Source organism: Oncorhynchus nerka, linkage group LG7 (genome assembly GCF_034236695.1).
Source record: "Oncorhynchus nerka isolate Pitt River linkage group LG7, Oner_Uvic_2.0, whole genome shotgun sequence".
Classification (NCBI taxonomy): Eukaryota; Metazoa; Chordata; class Actinopteri; order Salmoniformes; family Salmonidae; genus Oncorhynchus; species Oncorhynchus nerka.
In genome coordinates, this window is record NC_088402.1 from 97,666,275 (window position 1) to 97,685,081 (window position 18,807).

General features: G+C 48.8%; 1 protein-coding gene across 2 annotated transcripts in view; it reads left to right on the top strand.

The window, feature by feature from the left end:
- The first annotated feature begins 847 nt into the window (after nt 1–847).
- LOC135572613 (isocitrate dehydrogenase [NAD] subunit gamma, mitochondrial-like) overlaps nt 848–18,807 on the top strand; it is a 50,402-nt gene continuing 32,442 nt past the window's right edge. For both annotated transcript variants that reach the window (XM_065021030.1, XM_065021031.1), the window contains exons 1-3: nt 848–902; nt 5,964–6,061; nt 6,192–6,307. In XM_065021030.1, coding sequence (XP_064877102.1) covers nt 888–902; nt 5,964–6,061; nt 6,192–6,307 — 229 coding nt within the window. In that variant the 5' untranslated portion in view covers nt 848–887. The remainder of the gene's footprint in view (nt 903–5,963; nt 6,062–6,191; nt 6,308–18,807) is intronic.

The window sequence follows — 18,807 nt, forward strand, 5'->3', positions numbered from 1 at the left end:
GAACACCTGTTTAGGAGAGGTGCTGGCTAGCAGAGTAGAACACCTGTTTAGGAGAGGTGCTGGCTAGCAGAGTAGAACACCTGTTTAGGAGAGGTACTGGCTAGCAGAGTAGAACACCTGTTTAGGAGAGGTGCTGGCTAGCAGAGTAGAACACCTGTTTAGGAGAGGTGCTGGCTAGCAGAGTAGAACACCTGTTTAGGAGAGGTGCTGGCTAGCAGAGTAGAACACCTGTTTAGGAGAGGTACTGGCTAGCAGAGTAGAACACCTGTTTAGGAGAGGTGCTGGCTAGCAGAGTAGAACACCTGTTTAGGAGAGGTGCTGGCTAGCAGAGTAGAACACCTGTTTAGGAGAGGTGCTGGCTAGCAGAGTAGAACACCTGTTTAGGAGAGGTACTGGCTAGCAGAGTAGAACACCTGTTTAGGAGAGGTGCTGGCTAGCAGAGTAGAACACCTGTTTAGGAGAGGTGCTGGCTAGCAGAGTAGAACACCTGTTTAGGAGAGGTGCTGGCTAGCAGAGTAGAACACCTGAAAAAGAAGAGGAGAGCCTCACACTCTAGGATATCAGATAACGTTGGTTATTAGGTTTCGACAGACAAGCTATACCCTGATGAAGACAGCTTGTCTGTCGAAACGTTGGTAATTAGGTTACTAAATTATTATTACATCTGAGCTCCTAGAGTGTGCGGCTCTCATTATGTTAAATTCAACCTAATAATAATAGCTAGGTGGGTACTTATATTTGTCCTAGAGAGCTAAAGGATGCTAGCTGGCTAGCTAAGACGTTTTGTGGTTTTAGTGTGGTTGGAAACATTATGTTGACCTGTTTTCTGACCTGTTCTGCTACACCCCGGGCAGGTGTTGAGGGCAGCCTTGTGCGGAAGGAGGCAGATGTCCCGCTATACCGTGAGTGACACAACAACCAGAATTTAACCAAGGCAACATGATGCATGACTGTAAAACTGTGTTGGAACAAAATGGTGACTCTATCACCGTGTAGAGTCACCTTGTAGAGTCACCGTGTAGAGTCACCGTGTAGAGTCACCGTGTAGTCACCGTGTAGTCACCGTGTAGAGTCACCGTGTAGAGTCACCATGTAGTCACCGTGTAGAGTCACCGTGTAGAGTCACCATGTAGTCACCGTGTAGAGTCACCATGTAGTCACCGTGTAGAGTCACCGTGTAGAGTCACCGTGTAGAGTCACCGTGTAGTCACCGTGTAGAGTCACCGTGTAGAGTCACCGTGTAGAGTCACCGTGTAGTCACCGTGTAGAGTCACCGTGTAGAGTCACCGTGTAGAGTCACCGTGTAGAGTCACCGTGTAGTCACCGTGTAGTCACCATGTAGTCACCGTGTAGTCACCGTGTAGAGTCACCATGTAGTCACCATGTAGAGTCACCATGTAGTCACCATGTAGTCACCGTGTAGAGTCACCATGTAGTCACCGTGTAGAGTCACCATGTAGTCACCGTGTAGAGTCACCGTGTAGAGTCACCATGTAGAGTCACCATGTAGTCACCGTGTAGTCACCGTGTAGAGTCACCGTGTAGTCACCATGTAGAGTCACCATGTAGTCACCATGTAGAGTCACCGTGTAGTCACCATGTAGTCACCATGTAGTCACCGTGTAGAGTCACCATGTAGAGTCACCATGTAGAGTCACCATGTAGTCACCGTGTAGAGTCACCATGTAGTCACCGTGTAGAGTCACCGTGTAGAGTCACCATGTAGTCACCGTGTAGAGTCACCGTGTAGAGTCACCATGTAGTCACCGTGTAGAGTCACCATGTAGAGTCACCATGTAGTCACCATGTAGAGTCACCATGTAGAGTCACCGTGTAGAGTCACCATGTAGAGTCACCATGTAGAGTCACCGTGTAGAGTCACCATGTAGAGTCACCGTGTAGAGTCACCATGTAGAGTCACCATGTAGTCACCGTGTAGAGTCACCGTGTAGTCACCATGTAGTCACCGTGTAGAGTCACCATGTAGTCACCATGTAGTCACCGTGTAGAGTCACCATGTAGTCACCGTGTAGAGTCACCGTGTAGAGTCACCATGTAGTCACCGTGTAGAGTCACCATGTAGAGTCACCATGTAGTCACTGTGTAGAGTCACCATGTAGTCACCATGTAGAGTCACCGACAAATTTGTAAAGAGTCACCATGTAGAGTCACCATGTAGAGTCACCATGTAGTCACCATGTAGTCACCATGTAGTCACCGTCAGAATTAGAGTCACCATGTAGAGTCACCATGTAGTCACCATGTAGAGTCACCATGTAGTCACCATGTAGTCACCGTGAAATACAAAAAAATAAAGTGCAAAAATCTATTAATCAAAAACAACACTTTGTTTAAGGAGAAGTAACATGCAGTGAAAACAAATATTAAATTTTAACTTTTAAACTTGAACTGAGTAAAAACTCTAAATATGTGATTGAGTCACCATGTAGTCACCATGTAGAGTAACCGTGTAGAGTCACCGTGTTAGAGTCACCGTTTGAGAGTCACCGTGTAGAGTCACCATGTAGTCACCATGTAGTCACCATTTGGAGGTTTGTAGAGTCACCATGTAGTCACCATGTAGTCACCTTTTTGTGTAGAGTCACCATGTAGTCACCGTGTAGAGTCACCATGTAGTCACCACTGGTAGAGAGTCACCGTGTAGAGTCACCATGTAGAGTCACCATGTAGTCACAGAGTGTAGTCACCGTGTAGAGTCACAGATGACTCGTAAGTCACCATGTAGAGTCACCATGTAGTCACCATGTAGAGTCACCGAAACATCTTTAGTCACCATGTAGTCACCATGTAGTCACCGAAATGCCTTGAAGAGTCACCATGTAGAGTCACCATGTAGTCACCATGTAGTCACCGTGTAGAGTCACCATGTAGTCACCGTGTAGAGTCACCGTGTAGAGTCACCATGTAGTCACCGTGTAGAGTCACCGTGTAGAGTCACCATGTAGTCACCGTGTAGAGTCACCATGTAGAGTCACCATGAAAATTGTCACCATGTCAGAGTCACCATGAATAGAGTCACTCTTTTAGATTAGAGTCACCATGTAGAGTCACCATTTAAAAAGAGTCACCGTGTAGAGTCACCATGTAGAGTCACCGTGTAGAGTCACCATGTAGAGTCACCATGTAGTCACCGTGTAGAGTCACCGTGTAGTCACCATGTAGTCACCATAATGTGTCTCAGAGTCACCATGTAGTCACCATGTAGTCACCGTGTAGAGTCACCATGTTTAGTCACCGTGTAGAGTCACCGTGCCATTTTTGAGAGTCACCATGTAGTCACCTGCTGTGCCAATAAATAGAGTCACCATGTAGAGTCACCATGTAGTCACTGTGTAGAGTCACCATGTAGTCACCATGTAGAGTCACCGTGTAGAGTCACCATGTAGAGTCACCATGTAGAGTCACCATGTAGTCACCATGTAGTCACCATGTAGTCACCGTGTAGAGTCACCATGTAGAGTCACCATGTAGTCACCATGTAGAGTCACCATGTAGTCACCATGTAGTCACCGTGTAGAGTCACCATGTAGTCACCATGTAGAGTAACCGTGTAGAGTCACCGTGTAGAGTCACCGTGTAGAGTCACCGTGTAGAGTCACCGTGTAGAGTCACCATGTAGTCACCATGTAGTCACCATGTAGTCACCATGTAGAGTCACCATGTAGAGTCACCATGTAGTCACCATGTAGTCACCATGTAGAGTCACCATGTAGAGTCACCATGTAGAGTCACCGTGTAGAGTCACCGTGTAGAGTCACCGTGTAGTCACCGTGTAGTCACCGTGTAGAGTCACCATGTAGTCACCATGTAGAGTCACCATGTAGTCACCGTGTAGAGTCACCATGTAGTCACCGTGTAGAGTCACCGTGTAGAGTCACCATGTAGTCACCATGTAGTCACCATGTAGAGTCACCATGTAGAGTCACCATGTAGTCACCATGTAGAGTCACCATGTAGTCACCATGTAGTCACCATGTAGAGTCACCATGTAGAGTCACCGTGTAGAGTCACCATGTAGAGTCACCATGTAGTCACCATGTAGTCACCATGTAGTCACCATGTAGAGTCACCGTGTAGAGTCACCGTGTAGAGTCACCGTGTAGAGTCACCATGTAGTCACCATGTAGAGTCACCATGTAGTCACCGTGTAGAGTCACCATGTAGTCACCGTGTAGAGTCACCGTGTAGAGTCACCATGTAGTCACCATGTAGTCACCATGTAGAGTCACCATGTAGAGTCACCATGTAGTCACCATGTAGAGTCACCATGTAGTCACCATGTAGAGTCACCATGTAGTCACCATGTAGTCACCGTGTAGAGTCACCATGTAGTCACCATGTAGAGTAACCGTGTAGAGTCACCGTGTAGTCACCGTGTAGAGTCACCATGTAGTCACCGTGTAGAGTCACCATGTAGAGTCACCATGTAGTCACTGTGTAGAGTCACCATGTAGTCACCATGTAGAGTCACCATGTAGAGTCACCATGTAGAGTCACCATGTAGTCACCATGTAGTCACCATGTAGAGTCACCATGTAGAGTCACCATGTAGTCACCATGTAGTCACCATGTAGTCACCATGTAGTCACCGTGTAGAGTCACCATGTAGTCACCATGTAGTCACCATGTAGAGTCACCATGTAGAGTCACCATGTAGTCACCGTGTAGAGTCACCATGTAGAGTCACCATGTAGTCACCGTGTAGAGTCACCATGTAGTCACCGTGTAGAGTCACCGTGTAGAGTCACCGTGTAGAGTCACCATGTAGTCACCGTGTAGAGTCACCGTGTAGAGTCACCATGTAGTCACCGTGTAGAGTCACCGTGTAGTCACCGTGTAGTCACCATGTAGTCACCATGTAGAGTCACCGTGTAGAGTCACCATGTAGTCACCATGTAGTCACCATGTAGTCACCATGTAGTCACCATGTAGTCACCATGTAGAGTCACCGTGTAGAGTCACCATGTAGTCACCATGTAGTCACCATGTAGAGTCACCGTGTAGAGTCACCATGTAGTCACCATGTAGAGTCACCGTGTAGTCCAGACCAGTTGATGGTGGTAAAGCACCTTAACGTTGGTTACCAACCGCCATATCAAGTCCAAAGAAGAAGAAGAAGCCTGAAGGAGGAGAAATTACTAGAAACTAACTCTGTTTACCCTTTTTATCTGTGGATGAATTGTCAGAGTAGAGGACCTTGTGGATTTCAGGTAAAATAACAGCCCAATGTTTATATCTCAGGACAAATTAGTTTGCAACAGCAAGCTAGCAAGCTAAATTGTCATTAATGTTTAATTATTTTCAACCTATCCCCAAGTTTAGAGTTTGTTTTGATATTTCAACCTGCGTGTTCTGATCTTGCCTGGTGTGGGTGGACAAAATCAACTTGCGCGTGATGGAACACGCGGATACGCGCCTGCAGGGTGGTCAGCATGTAGGGATAGGAATTGGATGTTAGTGATTGATAAGTAATGTCTGAGATCATGGAGATGATGGTTACTGTTAGAATGATGACATGTTCTCCAGAGCTCAGCAGCCTCTGGCTGCTCTTACCTTTCCTTTAGTCCAACCCTTTAAATACAGATGTATTGGAATCTCAAGATGCCTTCTGCCTCTCATGTCAACCCGACTGTTATGCCCCTGTAATACACTGTACCCAAAATAACTACACTATGAGTCCTGTCGTTATACCCATAGATAGCATGGATGCTAATATATTAGCAAGAACCTGTCTGTCCGTTCTCCCTGACTAACGATCCCTCTGTTATCTCCTCTATCCTCTCCCTCCATCCTCTACAACAGATCATAGTGAGTACAGAGACACACACACACACACAAAGTAGTGGTCATAGTTATATTGTTGTAGCTTCTAGTCATTGCTGGTTTAAGAAAAGGCTGGGGTTAGGGTTCTGTATTCCTTGTTGTGGTTCTGTGTGTTCCAGCCACCCCCAGCACGTTACGGGGGTCGTCACACGGTGACTCTCATCCCAGGAGACGGTATCGGACCTGAGCTACTCAGCCATGTTAGAGAACTGTTCAGGTTAGACACACACACACACACACACACACACACACACACACACACACACACACACACACACACACACACACACACACACACACACACACACACACACACACTAACTCCTACATTTCGGTGTGTACATTAGGTTCTGCTGTGTACCTGTGGATTTTGAGGTGGTGAATGTGGATTCTACTATGACATCAGAGGATGATATCAACGACGCCATTACAGCCATCAGACGCAACGGAGTGGCCCTCAAAGGTCTGGAGGAGGGAGGGGGAGAGAGACGGAGGGGGAGAGAGAGAGGTGGAAGGGGAGAGAGAGGGAGTGGGAGAGAGACGGAGGGGGAGAGAGAGAGCTGGAAGGGGAGAGAGGGAGGGGGAGAGAGACGGAGGGGGAGAGAGAGAGGTGGAAGGGGAGAGAGAGGGAGGGGGGGAGAGAGCCAGAGAGAGAGGTGGAAGGGGAGAGAGAGGGGGGAGCCAGAGAGAGAGGTGGAAGGGGAGAGAGAGGGAGGGGAGAGAGCCAGAGAGAGAGGTGGAAGGGGAGAGAGAGGGAGGGGGAGAGAGCCAGAGAGAGAGGTGGAAGGGGAGAGAGAGGGGGGAGAGAGCCAGAGAGGTGGAAGGTGGAAGGAGAGAGAGGGAGGGGAGAGAGCCAGAGAGAGAGGTGGAAGGGGAGAGAGAGAGAGGGGGAGAGAGCCAGAGAGAGAGGTGGAAGGGGAGAGAGAGGGAGGGGGAGAGAGCCAGAGAGAGAGGTGGAAGGGGAGAGAGAGGGAGGGGGAGAGAGCCAGAGAGAGAGGTGGAAGGGGAGAGAGAGGGAGAGAGCCAGAGAGAGAATGTGGAAAAGGGAGGGGAGAGAGAAAAAAATTTAGAGAACAGAATCAAGGGGAAAAAGGGAGAGAGCCAGAGAAGAGGTGGAAGGGGGAGAGGGATGGTGAAGAGCTAAAACAGGTGGAAGGGGAGAAGAGGGATGGAAAGAGCCAGAAGAGGTGGAAGGGAGAGAGAAGAGGGAGAGAGAGCTCAATGAGAAGAATCTATAGAATCTAACGAGAATTCTGGGAAAAACCAAGAAAAAAAAATTGAGAAACCAATCAACAAAAAACATAGAGACCCAGAAACCCAGAGCCTACGCCTTCACTATGGTGAATCACTAAAACAATACAGAAATACACTATGGAAAAAGAAGGAACAGCACGTCAGAAATCTGCTCAATGTAAATGAAGAATCTATAGAATCTAACGGCTTCTGGGACACTAAAACAAACAACAACATGAAGAGTTATCTATCCAAAATGGAGATGTATGGATGAAACAATTCTCCCAAAATTTTGGCCCTTTAACAAAGAACAAACAGCAAAAACATATACATGAACAAATACAAATCTAAGAATCAACTATAAAAACGACCAGAACCCACTGGATTCCAGAACCCACTAGATTCCAGAACCCACTAGATTCCAGAACCCACTAGATTCCAGAACCCACTGGATTCCAGAACCCACTAGATTCCAGAACCCACTGGATTCCAGAACCCACTAGATTCCAGAACCCACTGGATTCTCCAATTACATTGAATGATCTACAGGATCATACAAACGCTCCACCCCAAAAAGGCCTGTGGTGTTGATGGTATCCTCAATGAAATGATCAAATATACAGACCACAAATTCAAATTGGCCATATTTAAACTCTATAACATCATCCTTAGCTCTGGCATCTTCCCAAATATTTGATACCAAGGACTGATCACCCCAATCCACAAAATTGGAGACAAATTTGACCCCAATAACTACCGTGTATGCGTCAACAGCGACCTTGGGAAAATCCTTTGCATTATCATTAACGGCAAACTCGTTCATTTCCTCAATGAAAACAATGTACTGAACTGGCTTTTTACCAAATTGCCGTACGACAGACCACGTATTCACCCTCCACACCCTAATTGACAAACAAACCAAAACAGTCTTCTCATGTTTTGTTGATTTCAAAAAAGCTTTTGACTCAATTTGGCATGAGGGTCTGCTATACAAATTGATGGAACGTGGTGTTGGGGGAAAAACATACGACATTATAACATCCATGTACACAAACAATAAGTGTGTGGCTAAAATTGGGGAAAAAACCCATTTCTTTCCACAGTGCCATGAGGTGAGGTAGGGATGCAGCTTAAGCTGCAAATTGAGACTGTGTGTTGAATTCTGAAAAAATACCCCACAGAGCCCGAGGACAGCAACACTATTAGTATCAAGGCTCAGGCAGAGACCCAGATCTAGACACAGGAGGTGGACGAGTCTCAGAGTTTATTATAGTACAAGGCAAAAGATAAGTTATGACAGTCAAAGAGTCGTAATCCAGGAAAACAGGAGACAAAGGACTGTGAGACAGTGGTTCAGTTCTAGATACATGGAAAGTGGGACGTATATGGAGAGTGCAGGGCAACAGAAGGTGAATAGCAGAGGGCTAAGGACCTTAGAGATGGGGAAAGGGCCGATAAAATGGGGGGAAAGTTTGCAGGACTCCACTCTGAGGGGCAGATCCCTAGTGGAAACCCTCTGCCCAAGATGGTAGCGGGTAGCAGGGGTCCGGTGGCAGTCCACCTGTCGTCAATACCTGGAGCTGGACTTGAGAAGAGCGATCCGGGTTCTCTTCCAGGTATGGCAACAGCAACAGACGAATATCTGGGCAGATGACTGCACATTAGACTGGGGATGAAAACCAGAGGATAGAGAACTAAGGACCGCGATCGATCGGAGACCATGTCGACCAGATGTGTATGAATCCGGAAGATGTGCTGCACCTTGTGCTGAGCCGTCTCCTTAGCTGAGGGCAACTTAGGAAGGGGGATAAAGTGGGTGGTTTTGGAAAACCTATCCACCACCGTAAGGATGTGTTGCCACGGGAGACCCGTGACGAAGTCCAAGGATATATGGGAGCAGGAGCAGTGAGGAACAGGGAGTGGTTGAAGGAGGCCAGCCGGAGCTTGCCGCAGAGTCTTGTTCTGCACACACACAGTGCAGGCGGCAACGAACGCGGAGACGTAAGGAACCATGGTGGGCCACCAAAAACATTGTCAGATGAAAGCCAAGGTCCGACAGGAACCAGGATGACAAGTGAGCCTCGAGGAATGTGCCCATTCCAGAACCAGAGCACAGGCAGAGTCCGGGACAAACATCAGATTAGCCGGGGCCCAACCTCAATTCCCCAGATGAAAGCAGCCACAGAAAGTAGGGAGGATGGCCTCGGGGTCCGATGGTGTAGCCGTGGGGCAGATGTGAAAGTGTGTCAGGCTTCACATTCCTGGACCCAGGGTCGGATGGATTAAGATAGGGGCTGTAGGGAATCGCACGGAACCTTGGGAGAGGAGTATGGAGAGAAGGGGGAAGCAAGGGTGCTGTAACCACAGATGAAACGATGGTAGAAATAAGCAAACCCCAGGAAACGTTGCTGCTGTACTCTGGATGTGGGTTGAGGGAAATCCACCACTGCTCTCACCTTGTCAGGGTCCATCTGAATGTTCCTGGCAGAAATGATGTATCCTGGGAAGGAGATGGTGTAGCGATGGAAAGCTGGTTCTCCAGGAGATGCAGGAGGGCCTGTCGGACATGGAGGATGTGCTCCTCAGCTGACTGGGAATAAATGAGCGGACAGGAATGGTGGACAGACCTGAGGCTAGCAAGGAGACGTCCCGGGGCTGTGCCAACATCAGACAATATGCATGGCAAAATGGACTCCAACCCATGATGGAACCCATAGCCCATTCAATTAGGGGATTGTGCCTCTGGAGCCATGAAAATCCCATAACCATGGGTACATACCGACCCCCCTCAGCTCCCAGCTGTGCCCTGGACACCATTTGTGAATTGATCGCCCCCCATCTAGCTTCAGAGTTTGTTCTGTTAGGTGACCTAAACTGGGATATGCTTAACACCCTGGCAGTCCTACAATCTAAGCTAGATGCCCTCAATCTCACACAAATCATCAAGGAACCCACCAGATACAACCCTAACTCTGTAAACAAGGGCACCCTCATAGACGTCATCCTGACCAACTGGCCCTCCAAATACACCTCCGCTGTCTTCAACCAGGATCTCAGCGATCACTGCCTCATTGCCTGTATTCGCTACGGAGCCGCAGTCAAACGACCACCCCTCATCACTGTCAAACGCTCCCTAAAACACTTCTGTGAGCAGGTCTTCCTAATCGACCTGGCCCGGGTATCCTGGAAGGACATTGACCTCATACCGTCAGTTGAGGATGCCTGGTCATTCTTTAAAAGCAACTTCCTCTCCATTTTAGATAAGCATGCTCCGTTCAAAAAATGCAGAACCAAGAACAGATACAGCCCTTGGTTTACTCCAGACCTGACTGCCCTCGACCAGCACAAAAACATCCTGTGGCGGACTGCAATAGCATCAAAGAGTCCCCATGATATGCAACTGTTCAGGGAAGTCAGGAACCAATACACGCAGTCAGTCAGGAAAGCTAAGGCCAGCTTCTTCAGGCAGAAGTTTGCATCCTGTAGCTCCAACTCCAAAAAGTTCTGGGACACTGTGAAGTCCATGGAGAACAAGAGCACCTCCTCCCAGCTGCCCACTGCACTGAGGCTAGGTAACACGGTCACCACCGATAAATCCATGATTATCGAAAACTTCAATAAGCTTTTCTCAACGGCTGGCCATGCCTTCCGCCTGGCTTCTCCAACCTCGGCCAACAGCTCCCCCAGCTCCTCGCCCAAGCCTCTCCAGGTTCTCCTTTACCCAAATCCAGATAGCAGATGTTCTGAAAGAGCTCCAAAACCTGGACCCGTACAAATCAGCTGGGCTTGACAATCTGGACCCTCTATTTCTGAAACTACTCGCCGCCATTGTCGCAACCCCTATTACCAGCCTGTTCAACCTCTCTTTCATATCGTCCGAGATCCCCAAGGATTGGAAAGCTGCCACAGTCATCCCCCTCTTAAAAGGGGGAGACACCCTGGACCCAAACTGCTACAGACCTATATCCATCCTGCCCTGCCTATCTAAGGTCTTCGAAAGCCAAGTCAACAAACAGGTCACTGACCATCTCGAATCCCACCATACCTTCTCCGCTGTGCAATCTGGTTTCCGAGCCGGTCACGGGAGCACCTCAGCCACACTCAAGGTACTAAACGATATCATAACCGTCATCGATAAAAGACAGTACTGTGCAGCCGTCTTCATCGACCTTGCCAAGGCCTTCGACTCTGTCAATCACCATATTCTTATCGGCAGACTCAGTAGCCTCGGTTTTTCGGATGACTGCCTTGCCTGGTTCACCAATTACTTTGCAGACAGAGTTCAGTGTGTCAAATCGGAGGGCATGCTGTCCGGGCCTCTGGCAGTCTCTTTGGGGGTGCCACAGGGTTCAATTCTCGGGCCGACTCTTTTCTCTGTATATATCAATGATGTTGCTCTTGCTGCGGGCGATTCCCTGATCCACCTCTACGCAGACGACACCATTCTATATACTTTCGGCCCGTCATTGGACACTGTGCTATCTAACCTCCAAATGAGCTTCAATGCCATACAACACTCCTTCCGTGGCCTCCAACTGCTCTTAAACGCTAGTAAAACCAAATGCATGCTTTTCAACCGATCGCTGCCTGCACCCGCATGCCCGACTAGCATCACCACCCTGGATGGTTCCGACCTTGAATATGTGGACATCTATAAGTACCTAGGTGTCTGGCTAGACTGCAAACTCTCCTTCCAGACTCATATCAAACATCTCCAATCGAAAATCAAATCAAGAGTCGGCTTTCTATTCCGCAACAAAGCCTCCTTCACTCACGCCGCCAAGCTTACCCTAGTAAAACTGACTATCCTACTGATCCTCGACTTCGGCGATGTCATCTACAAAATGGCTTCCAACACTCTACTCAGCAAACTGGATGCAGTCTATCACAGTGCCATCCGCTTTGTCACTAAAGCACCTTATACCACCCACCACTATGCTATGTATGCTCTAGTCGGCTGGCCCTCGCTACATATTCGTCGCCAGACCCACTGGCTCCAGGTCATCTACAAGTCCATGCTAGGTAAAGCGCCGCCTTATCTCAGTTCACTGGTCACGATGGCAACACCCATCCGTAGCACGCGCTCCAGCAGGTGTATCTCATTGATCATCCCTAAAGCCAACACCTCATTTGGCCGCCTTTCGTTCCAGTACTCTGCTGCCTGTGACTGGAGCAATTGCAAAAAAATCGCTGAAGTTGGAGACTTTTATCTCCCTCACCAACTTCAAACATCAGCTATCTGAGCAGCTAACCGATCGCTGCAGCTGTACATAGTCTATTGGTAAATAGCCCACCCATTTTCACCTACCTCATCCCCATACTGTTTTTATTTATTTACTTTTCTGCTCTTTTGCACACCAATATCTCTACCTGTACATGACCATCTGATCATTTATCACTCCAGTGTTAATCTGCAAAATTGTAATTATTCGCCTACCTCATGCCTTTTGCACACATTGTATATAGACTCCCCCCTTTTTTTCTACTGTGTTATTGACTTGTTAATTGTTTACTCCATGTGTAACTCTGTCTTGTCTGTTCACACTGCTATGCTTTATCTTGGCCAGGTCGCAGTTGCAAATGAGAACTTGTTCTCAACTAGCCTACCTGGTTAAATAAAGGTGAAATAAAAAATAAAAAAACATGAGGAGACTCCAGGAGCAGAAACTATAAAGACTCACTGTGGTTACCTGACAACTCGCAGATGGAACCATATTGTGAGTGACTCTGCCAATAGAGTGCCCATCCAGCGCTCTGACATCCATCGGGATGGAAAGGGGTTGAGTGGAGATACCCAGCTCAGACACCAGGGTAGTGTCCATTAAGCTCTCGTCGGCCACAGAGTCAAAGAGCACCCGGATGGATTCGGACTGGCTTCCCCACAACAGGGTAGCATAGAGGGGGTTACGAGTAGTGAGAGATTGAAAATTCCCCGTATGGCTCAAAAGTGTACTCGTACCTACTGATAAGCCTGGTCTTTTAATGGGCGATAAGAAATGTCCCGGAAATCCACAATACAGACAACTCGTGGTGTTTAGTCTGCGTAAGCGCTCAGCAGGAGACAATCTAGCCCTGCCCAGTTGCAGGAGGAGATTAATTGACAGCCCTCTGATTTCCGAGAGAGCTCGGGTGACATCGGATTCACTCGGAAATGTAGACTTCGAGGATTTCCGGGATTCCTCGGAGGCGAGGTGGAAATTGAGGACAAGCGAGGACAACTGGGAACAGATTCCCTCTCCCTCCAATGTACCTTTGCTGCCCATCGATCCGGATGGTCAAGGCTATGAGGGAATCGAGGTCCATGGGAAGCTCCCGGGCTGCAAACTCATATTTAACCATCTCCAATAATCCGTCACAGAATGCGTCGAACAGGGCTTTCCGTGTTCCAGGCACTTTCAGCTGCCAACGTGCGAAAATCAACCATGTATTCTGCCACACTACGGGAGTCTTGACGTAGTTGGAGCAGCTTACGAGCAGCCTCTCTCCCAGACAACGGAGAATCGAACACTTTACGTACCTCCATCACGAACTCCTCCAGATTGAGGCAAGCGGTGGACTGTTGCTCCCACACCGCTGTAGCCAAGGTGACTGCCCTTCCGGACATCAGCGTTATCAAATACGTTATCTTCGAGCGGGTTCCAGAATCTCCAGCGTAGCGCTCCGGAGGAAGCGAGGTTCTTGGGACACTGGGGTAGGCTGGGAAGAAGCGCCGCTGGTAAGGGGGTTCTGAGAGTCTGGGGGATTACTGTTGTGACTTGCTGCCTAGTTGGGAATCTGCGGAATTGCTCCAGCAATGTATCAAACGCATGGTCATGGCATTCTGCCAGGGTATGGTGTCCCTCCATAAGGCATTGCAGTAACTCCTCGTGCTTTCCAATGGTGGCTCCTTGACAGCATTGCGGAGCTGGTCCGAGTCTGCTTGGTCAGTCATGGCCAGTTTGTACAATTACGGCTCAGGTTAAGGCAGAAAGGTCAGAACTAGGAAGACAAGGAAAAACTCAAACTAGAGCACAGGAAACACGGGAACATGCTGGTAGGACTTGACGGGACAAAACGAACTGGCAACAGAAAGACAGAAAACTCAGGTATATTGAGGGGAGATATCTGACAGTCAATTGGCTCTACCCTCGAGCCTTATATGGACTTCCTGCCCCAACGAGGCAAGGCTGTAGTTCATTAAGCCAGGGCGTGCTTGGGGATAAAGGAGGAAGCAGCCTGCACAAAAGGGCAGAGTAGGAGAGAGCCAAGTGCATAATGAAGAGTGGGAGAAAAGAGAGCAATATATGTGAGATTACCCGTTGTAACCTGGACTGTTGGACTACCTCCCTTGTGTACCGGACCGGATTGGCTGAGGACCTGAGTGTGATGATTAACCCTGGAAAACGGAATGGACAACGAGACAACGGGCTTGTGGACTGTGAAGTGATTGGTGAATTCCCCCCTCTTCCCCAGTGTACTAAACTTCCCATTTGCATTCTAATTGTGCTACCGGTGCATGTTTTGTTATTGCACTTGGTGACGTGACCCCCTTGAGCTACAAAGGCCGTAAGCAAACAAGAAAATGCTCATCCAGAAGTGATGCTCCTCATGGCCGGGGACTTTAATGCCGGGAAACTTAAATCTGTTTTACCTCATTTCTACCAGCATGTCACATGTGCAACCAGAGGAAAAACATCCCTAGACCACCTTTACTCCACACACAGAGATGCATACAATGCTCTCCCCCACCCTCCATTTGGCAAATCTGGCCATAATTATATCCTCCTGATTCCTGCTTTAAAAAACAGAATTCTTTAACCAGGGACGGGGCCTTCGCCAGGGTTGCAATCTAAGTCCTGCACTCTTCAATATTTACATCATCAAATTGGCCACTATTCCAGAGAAATCCTCAGCCCCTGGTGTTAGTCTCCACAATTCAGAGGTTAAATGCCTACTCTTGGCAGATGACCTGTGTCTGCTGTCACCCACAGCACATGGCCTACAGGCAGAGCCTGGACCTGCTAGAGCAGTACTGCCAGACCTGGGCCCTGGCAGTAAACCCCAAAAATACAAAAATAATTATGATTTTCCAGAGAAGATCCAGATCTCAGGGAATAAGACCAAAGATCTCAATTGGTACAAAATATATAGAGTACTGCACACACTACAATTACTTATGTTTAAAATAAGCTCAACTGGACACCTTAATCAGGCAGTGAATGAATTGAGTGAGAAAGCACGTAGGTCATTCTATGCCATTAAAAAAACGAATTCAAATTGAAACACCTATTACAATTTGACTAATCGAATGTGTCAGTAAACCAATTGAACTTTATGGCACCGAGGTGTGAGGTACACTTGCAAAACATTTGACCCAATTTGACCCAAAACAAACAGCCAATTGACACCCTGCATGCAGAGTTCTGTAAGAGGAAAGCTACAAACAATGCATGCAGAGCAGAATTAGGCAAACATCCACTAATAAGAAAAACTAAAAAAATAGCAATTAAGTTTTGGAAACATCTTAAACACATTGACCCCCTCTCATATCATTACCAAGCCCTGCAATGCCAAGAGCTGAGCAAAGAAAAGAGTCCCCTCATCCAGCTGGTCCTGAGTTCACGAACCTGTTCTACTAACGCACTGAAGCCTCAGTCCCCTCATCCAGCTGGTCCTGAGTTCACGAACCTGTTCTACTAACACACTGAAGCCTCAGTCCCCTCATCCAGCTGGTCCTGGGGCTGAGTTCACGAACCTGTTCTACTAACACACTGCAGCCTCAGTCCCCTCATCCGGCTGGTCCTAGGGCTGAGTTCACTAACCTGTTCTACTAACACACTGCAGCCTCAGTCCCCTCATCCGGCTGGTCCTAGGGCTGAGTTCACTAACCTGTTCTACTAACACACTGCAGCCTCAGTCCCCTCATCCAGCTGGTCCTGAGTTCACAAACCTGTTCTACTAACATACTGAAGTCTCAGTCCCCTCATCCAGCTGGTCCTGAGTTCACTAACCTGTTCTACTAACACACTGAAGCCTCAGTCCCCTCATCCAGCTGGTCCTGGGGCTGAGTTCACAAACCTGTTCTACTAACACACTGAAGCCTCAGTCCCCTCATCCAGCTGGTCCTGGGGTTGAGTTCACTAACCTGTTCTACTAACACACTGAAGCCTCAGTCCCCTCATCCAGCTGGTCCTGGGGTTGAGTTCACTAACCTGTTCTACTAACACACTGAAGCCTCAGTCCCCTCATCCAGCTGGTCCTGGGGCTGAGTTCACTAACCTGTTCTACTAACACACTGAAGCCTCAGTCCCTCTCATCCAGCTGGTCCTGGGGCTGAGTTCACTAACCTGTTCTACTAACACACTGAAGCCTCAGTCCCTCATCCAGCTGGTCCTGGGGTTGAGTTCACTAACCTGTTCTACTAACACACTGAAGCCTCAGTCCCCTCATCCAGCTGGTCCTGGGGCTGAGTTCACTAACCTGTTCTACTAACACACTGAAGCCTCAGTCCCTCATCCAGCTGGTCCTGGGGCTGAGTTCACTAACCTGTTCTACTAACACACTGAAGCCTCAGTCCCTCATCCAGCTGGTCCTGGGGCTGAGTTCACTAACCTGTTCTACTAACACACTGAAGCCTCAGTCCCCTCATCCAGCTGGTCCTGGGGTTGAGTTCACTAACCTGTTCTACTAACACACTGAAGCCTCAGTCCCCTCATCCAGCTGGTCCTGGGGCTGAGTTCACTAACCTGTTCTACTAACACACTGAAGCCTCAGTCCCCTCATCCAGCTGGTCCTGGGGCTGAGTTCACTAACCTGTTCTACTAACACACTGAAGCCTCAGTCCCCTCATCCAGCTGGTCCTGGGGCTGAGTTCACAAACCTGTTCTACTAACACACTGAAGCCTCAGTCCCCTCATCCAGCTGGTCCTGGCTGGCTGAGTTCACTAACCTGTTCTACTAACACACTGAAGCCTCAGTCCCCTCATCCAGCTGGTCCTGGGGCTGAGTTCACTAACCTGTTCTACTAACACACTGAAGCCTCAGTCCCTCATCCAGCTGGTCCTGGGGCTGAGTTCACTAACCTGTTCTACTAACACACTGAAGCCTCAGTCCCTCATCCAGCTGGTCCTGGGGCTGAGTTCACTAACCTGTTCTACTACACACTGAAGCCTCAGTCCCCTCATCCAGCTGGTCCTGGGGCTGAGTTCACTAACCTGTTCTACTAACACACTGAAGCCTCAGTCCCCTCATCCAGCTGGTCCTGGGGCTGAGTTCACTAACCTGTTCTACTAACACACTGAAGCCTCAGTCCCCTCATCCAGCTGGTCCTGGGGCTGAGTTCACAAACCTGTTCTACTAACACACTGAAGCCTCAGTCCCCTCATCCAGCTGGTCCTGGGGCTGAATTCACAAACCTGTTCTACTAACATACTGAAGTCTCAGTCCCCTCATCCAGCTGGTCCTGAGTTCACTAACCTGTTCTACTAACACACTGAAGCCTCAGTCCCCTCATCCAGCTGGTTCCTCACTAACCTGTTCTACTAACACACTGAAGCCTCAGTCCCCTCATCCAGCTGGTCCTGGGGCTGAGTTCACAAACCTGTTCTACTAACACACTGAAGCCTCAGTCCCCTCATCCAGCTGGTCCTGGGGTTGAGTTCACTAACCTGTTCTACTAACACACTGAAGCCTCAGTCCCCTCATCCAGCTGGTCCTGGGGCTGAGTTCACAAACCTGTTCTACTAACACACTGAAGCCTCAGTCCCCTCATCCAGCTGGTAACATACTGAAGGGTTGAGTTCACTAACCTGTTCTACTAACACACTGAAGCCTCAGTCCCCTCATCCAGCTGGTCCTGGGGCTGAGTTCACAAACCTGTTCTACTAACACTGAAGCCTCAGTCCCCTCATCCAGCTGGTCTTGGGTTGAGTTCACTAACCTGTTCTACTAACACACTGAAGCCTCAGTCCCCTCATCCAGCTGGTCCTGGGGCTGAGTTCACTAACCTGTTCTACTAACACACTGAAGCCTCAGTCCCCTCATCCAGCTGGTCCTGGGGCTGAGTTCACTAACCTGTTCTACTAACACACTGAAGCCTCAGTCCCCTCATCCAGCTGGTCCTGGGGCTGAGTTCACTAACCTGTTCTACTAACACACTGAAGCCTCAGTCCCCTCATCCAGCTGGTCCTGGGGTTGAGTTCACTAACCTGTTCTACTAACACACTGAAGCCTCAGTCCCCTCATCCAGCTGGTCCTGGGGCTGAGTTCACTAACCTGTTCTACTAACACACTGAAGCCTCAGTCCCCTCATCCAGCTGGTCCTGGGGCTGAGTTCACTAACCTGTTCTACTAACACACTGAAGCCTCAGTCCCCTCATCCAGCTGGTCCTGGGGTTGAGTTCACTAACCTGTTCTACTAACACACTGAAGCCTCAGTCCCCTCATCCAGCTGGTCCTGGGGTTGAGTTCACTAACCTGTTCTACTAACACACTGAAGCCTCAGTCCCCTCATCCAGCTGGTCCTGGGGCTGAGTTCACTAACCTGTTCTACTAACACACTGAAGCCTCAGTCCCCTCATCCAGCTGGTCCTGGGGCTGAGTTCACTAACCTGTTCTACTAACACACTGAAGCCTCAGTCCCCTCATCCAGCTGGTCCTGAGTTCACAAACCTGTTCTACTAACACACTGAAGCCTCAGTCCCCTCATCCAGCTGGTCCTGGGGCTGAGTTCACTAACCTGTTCTACTAACA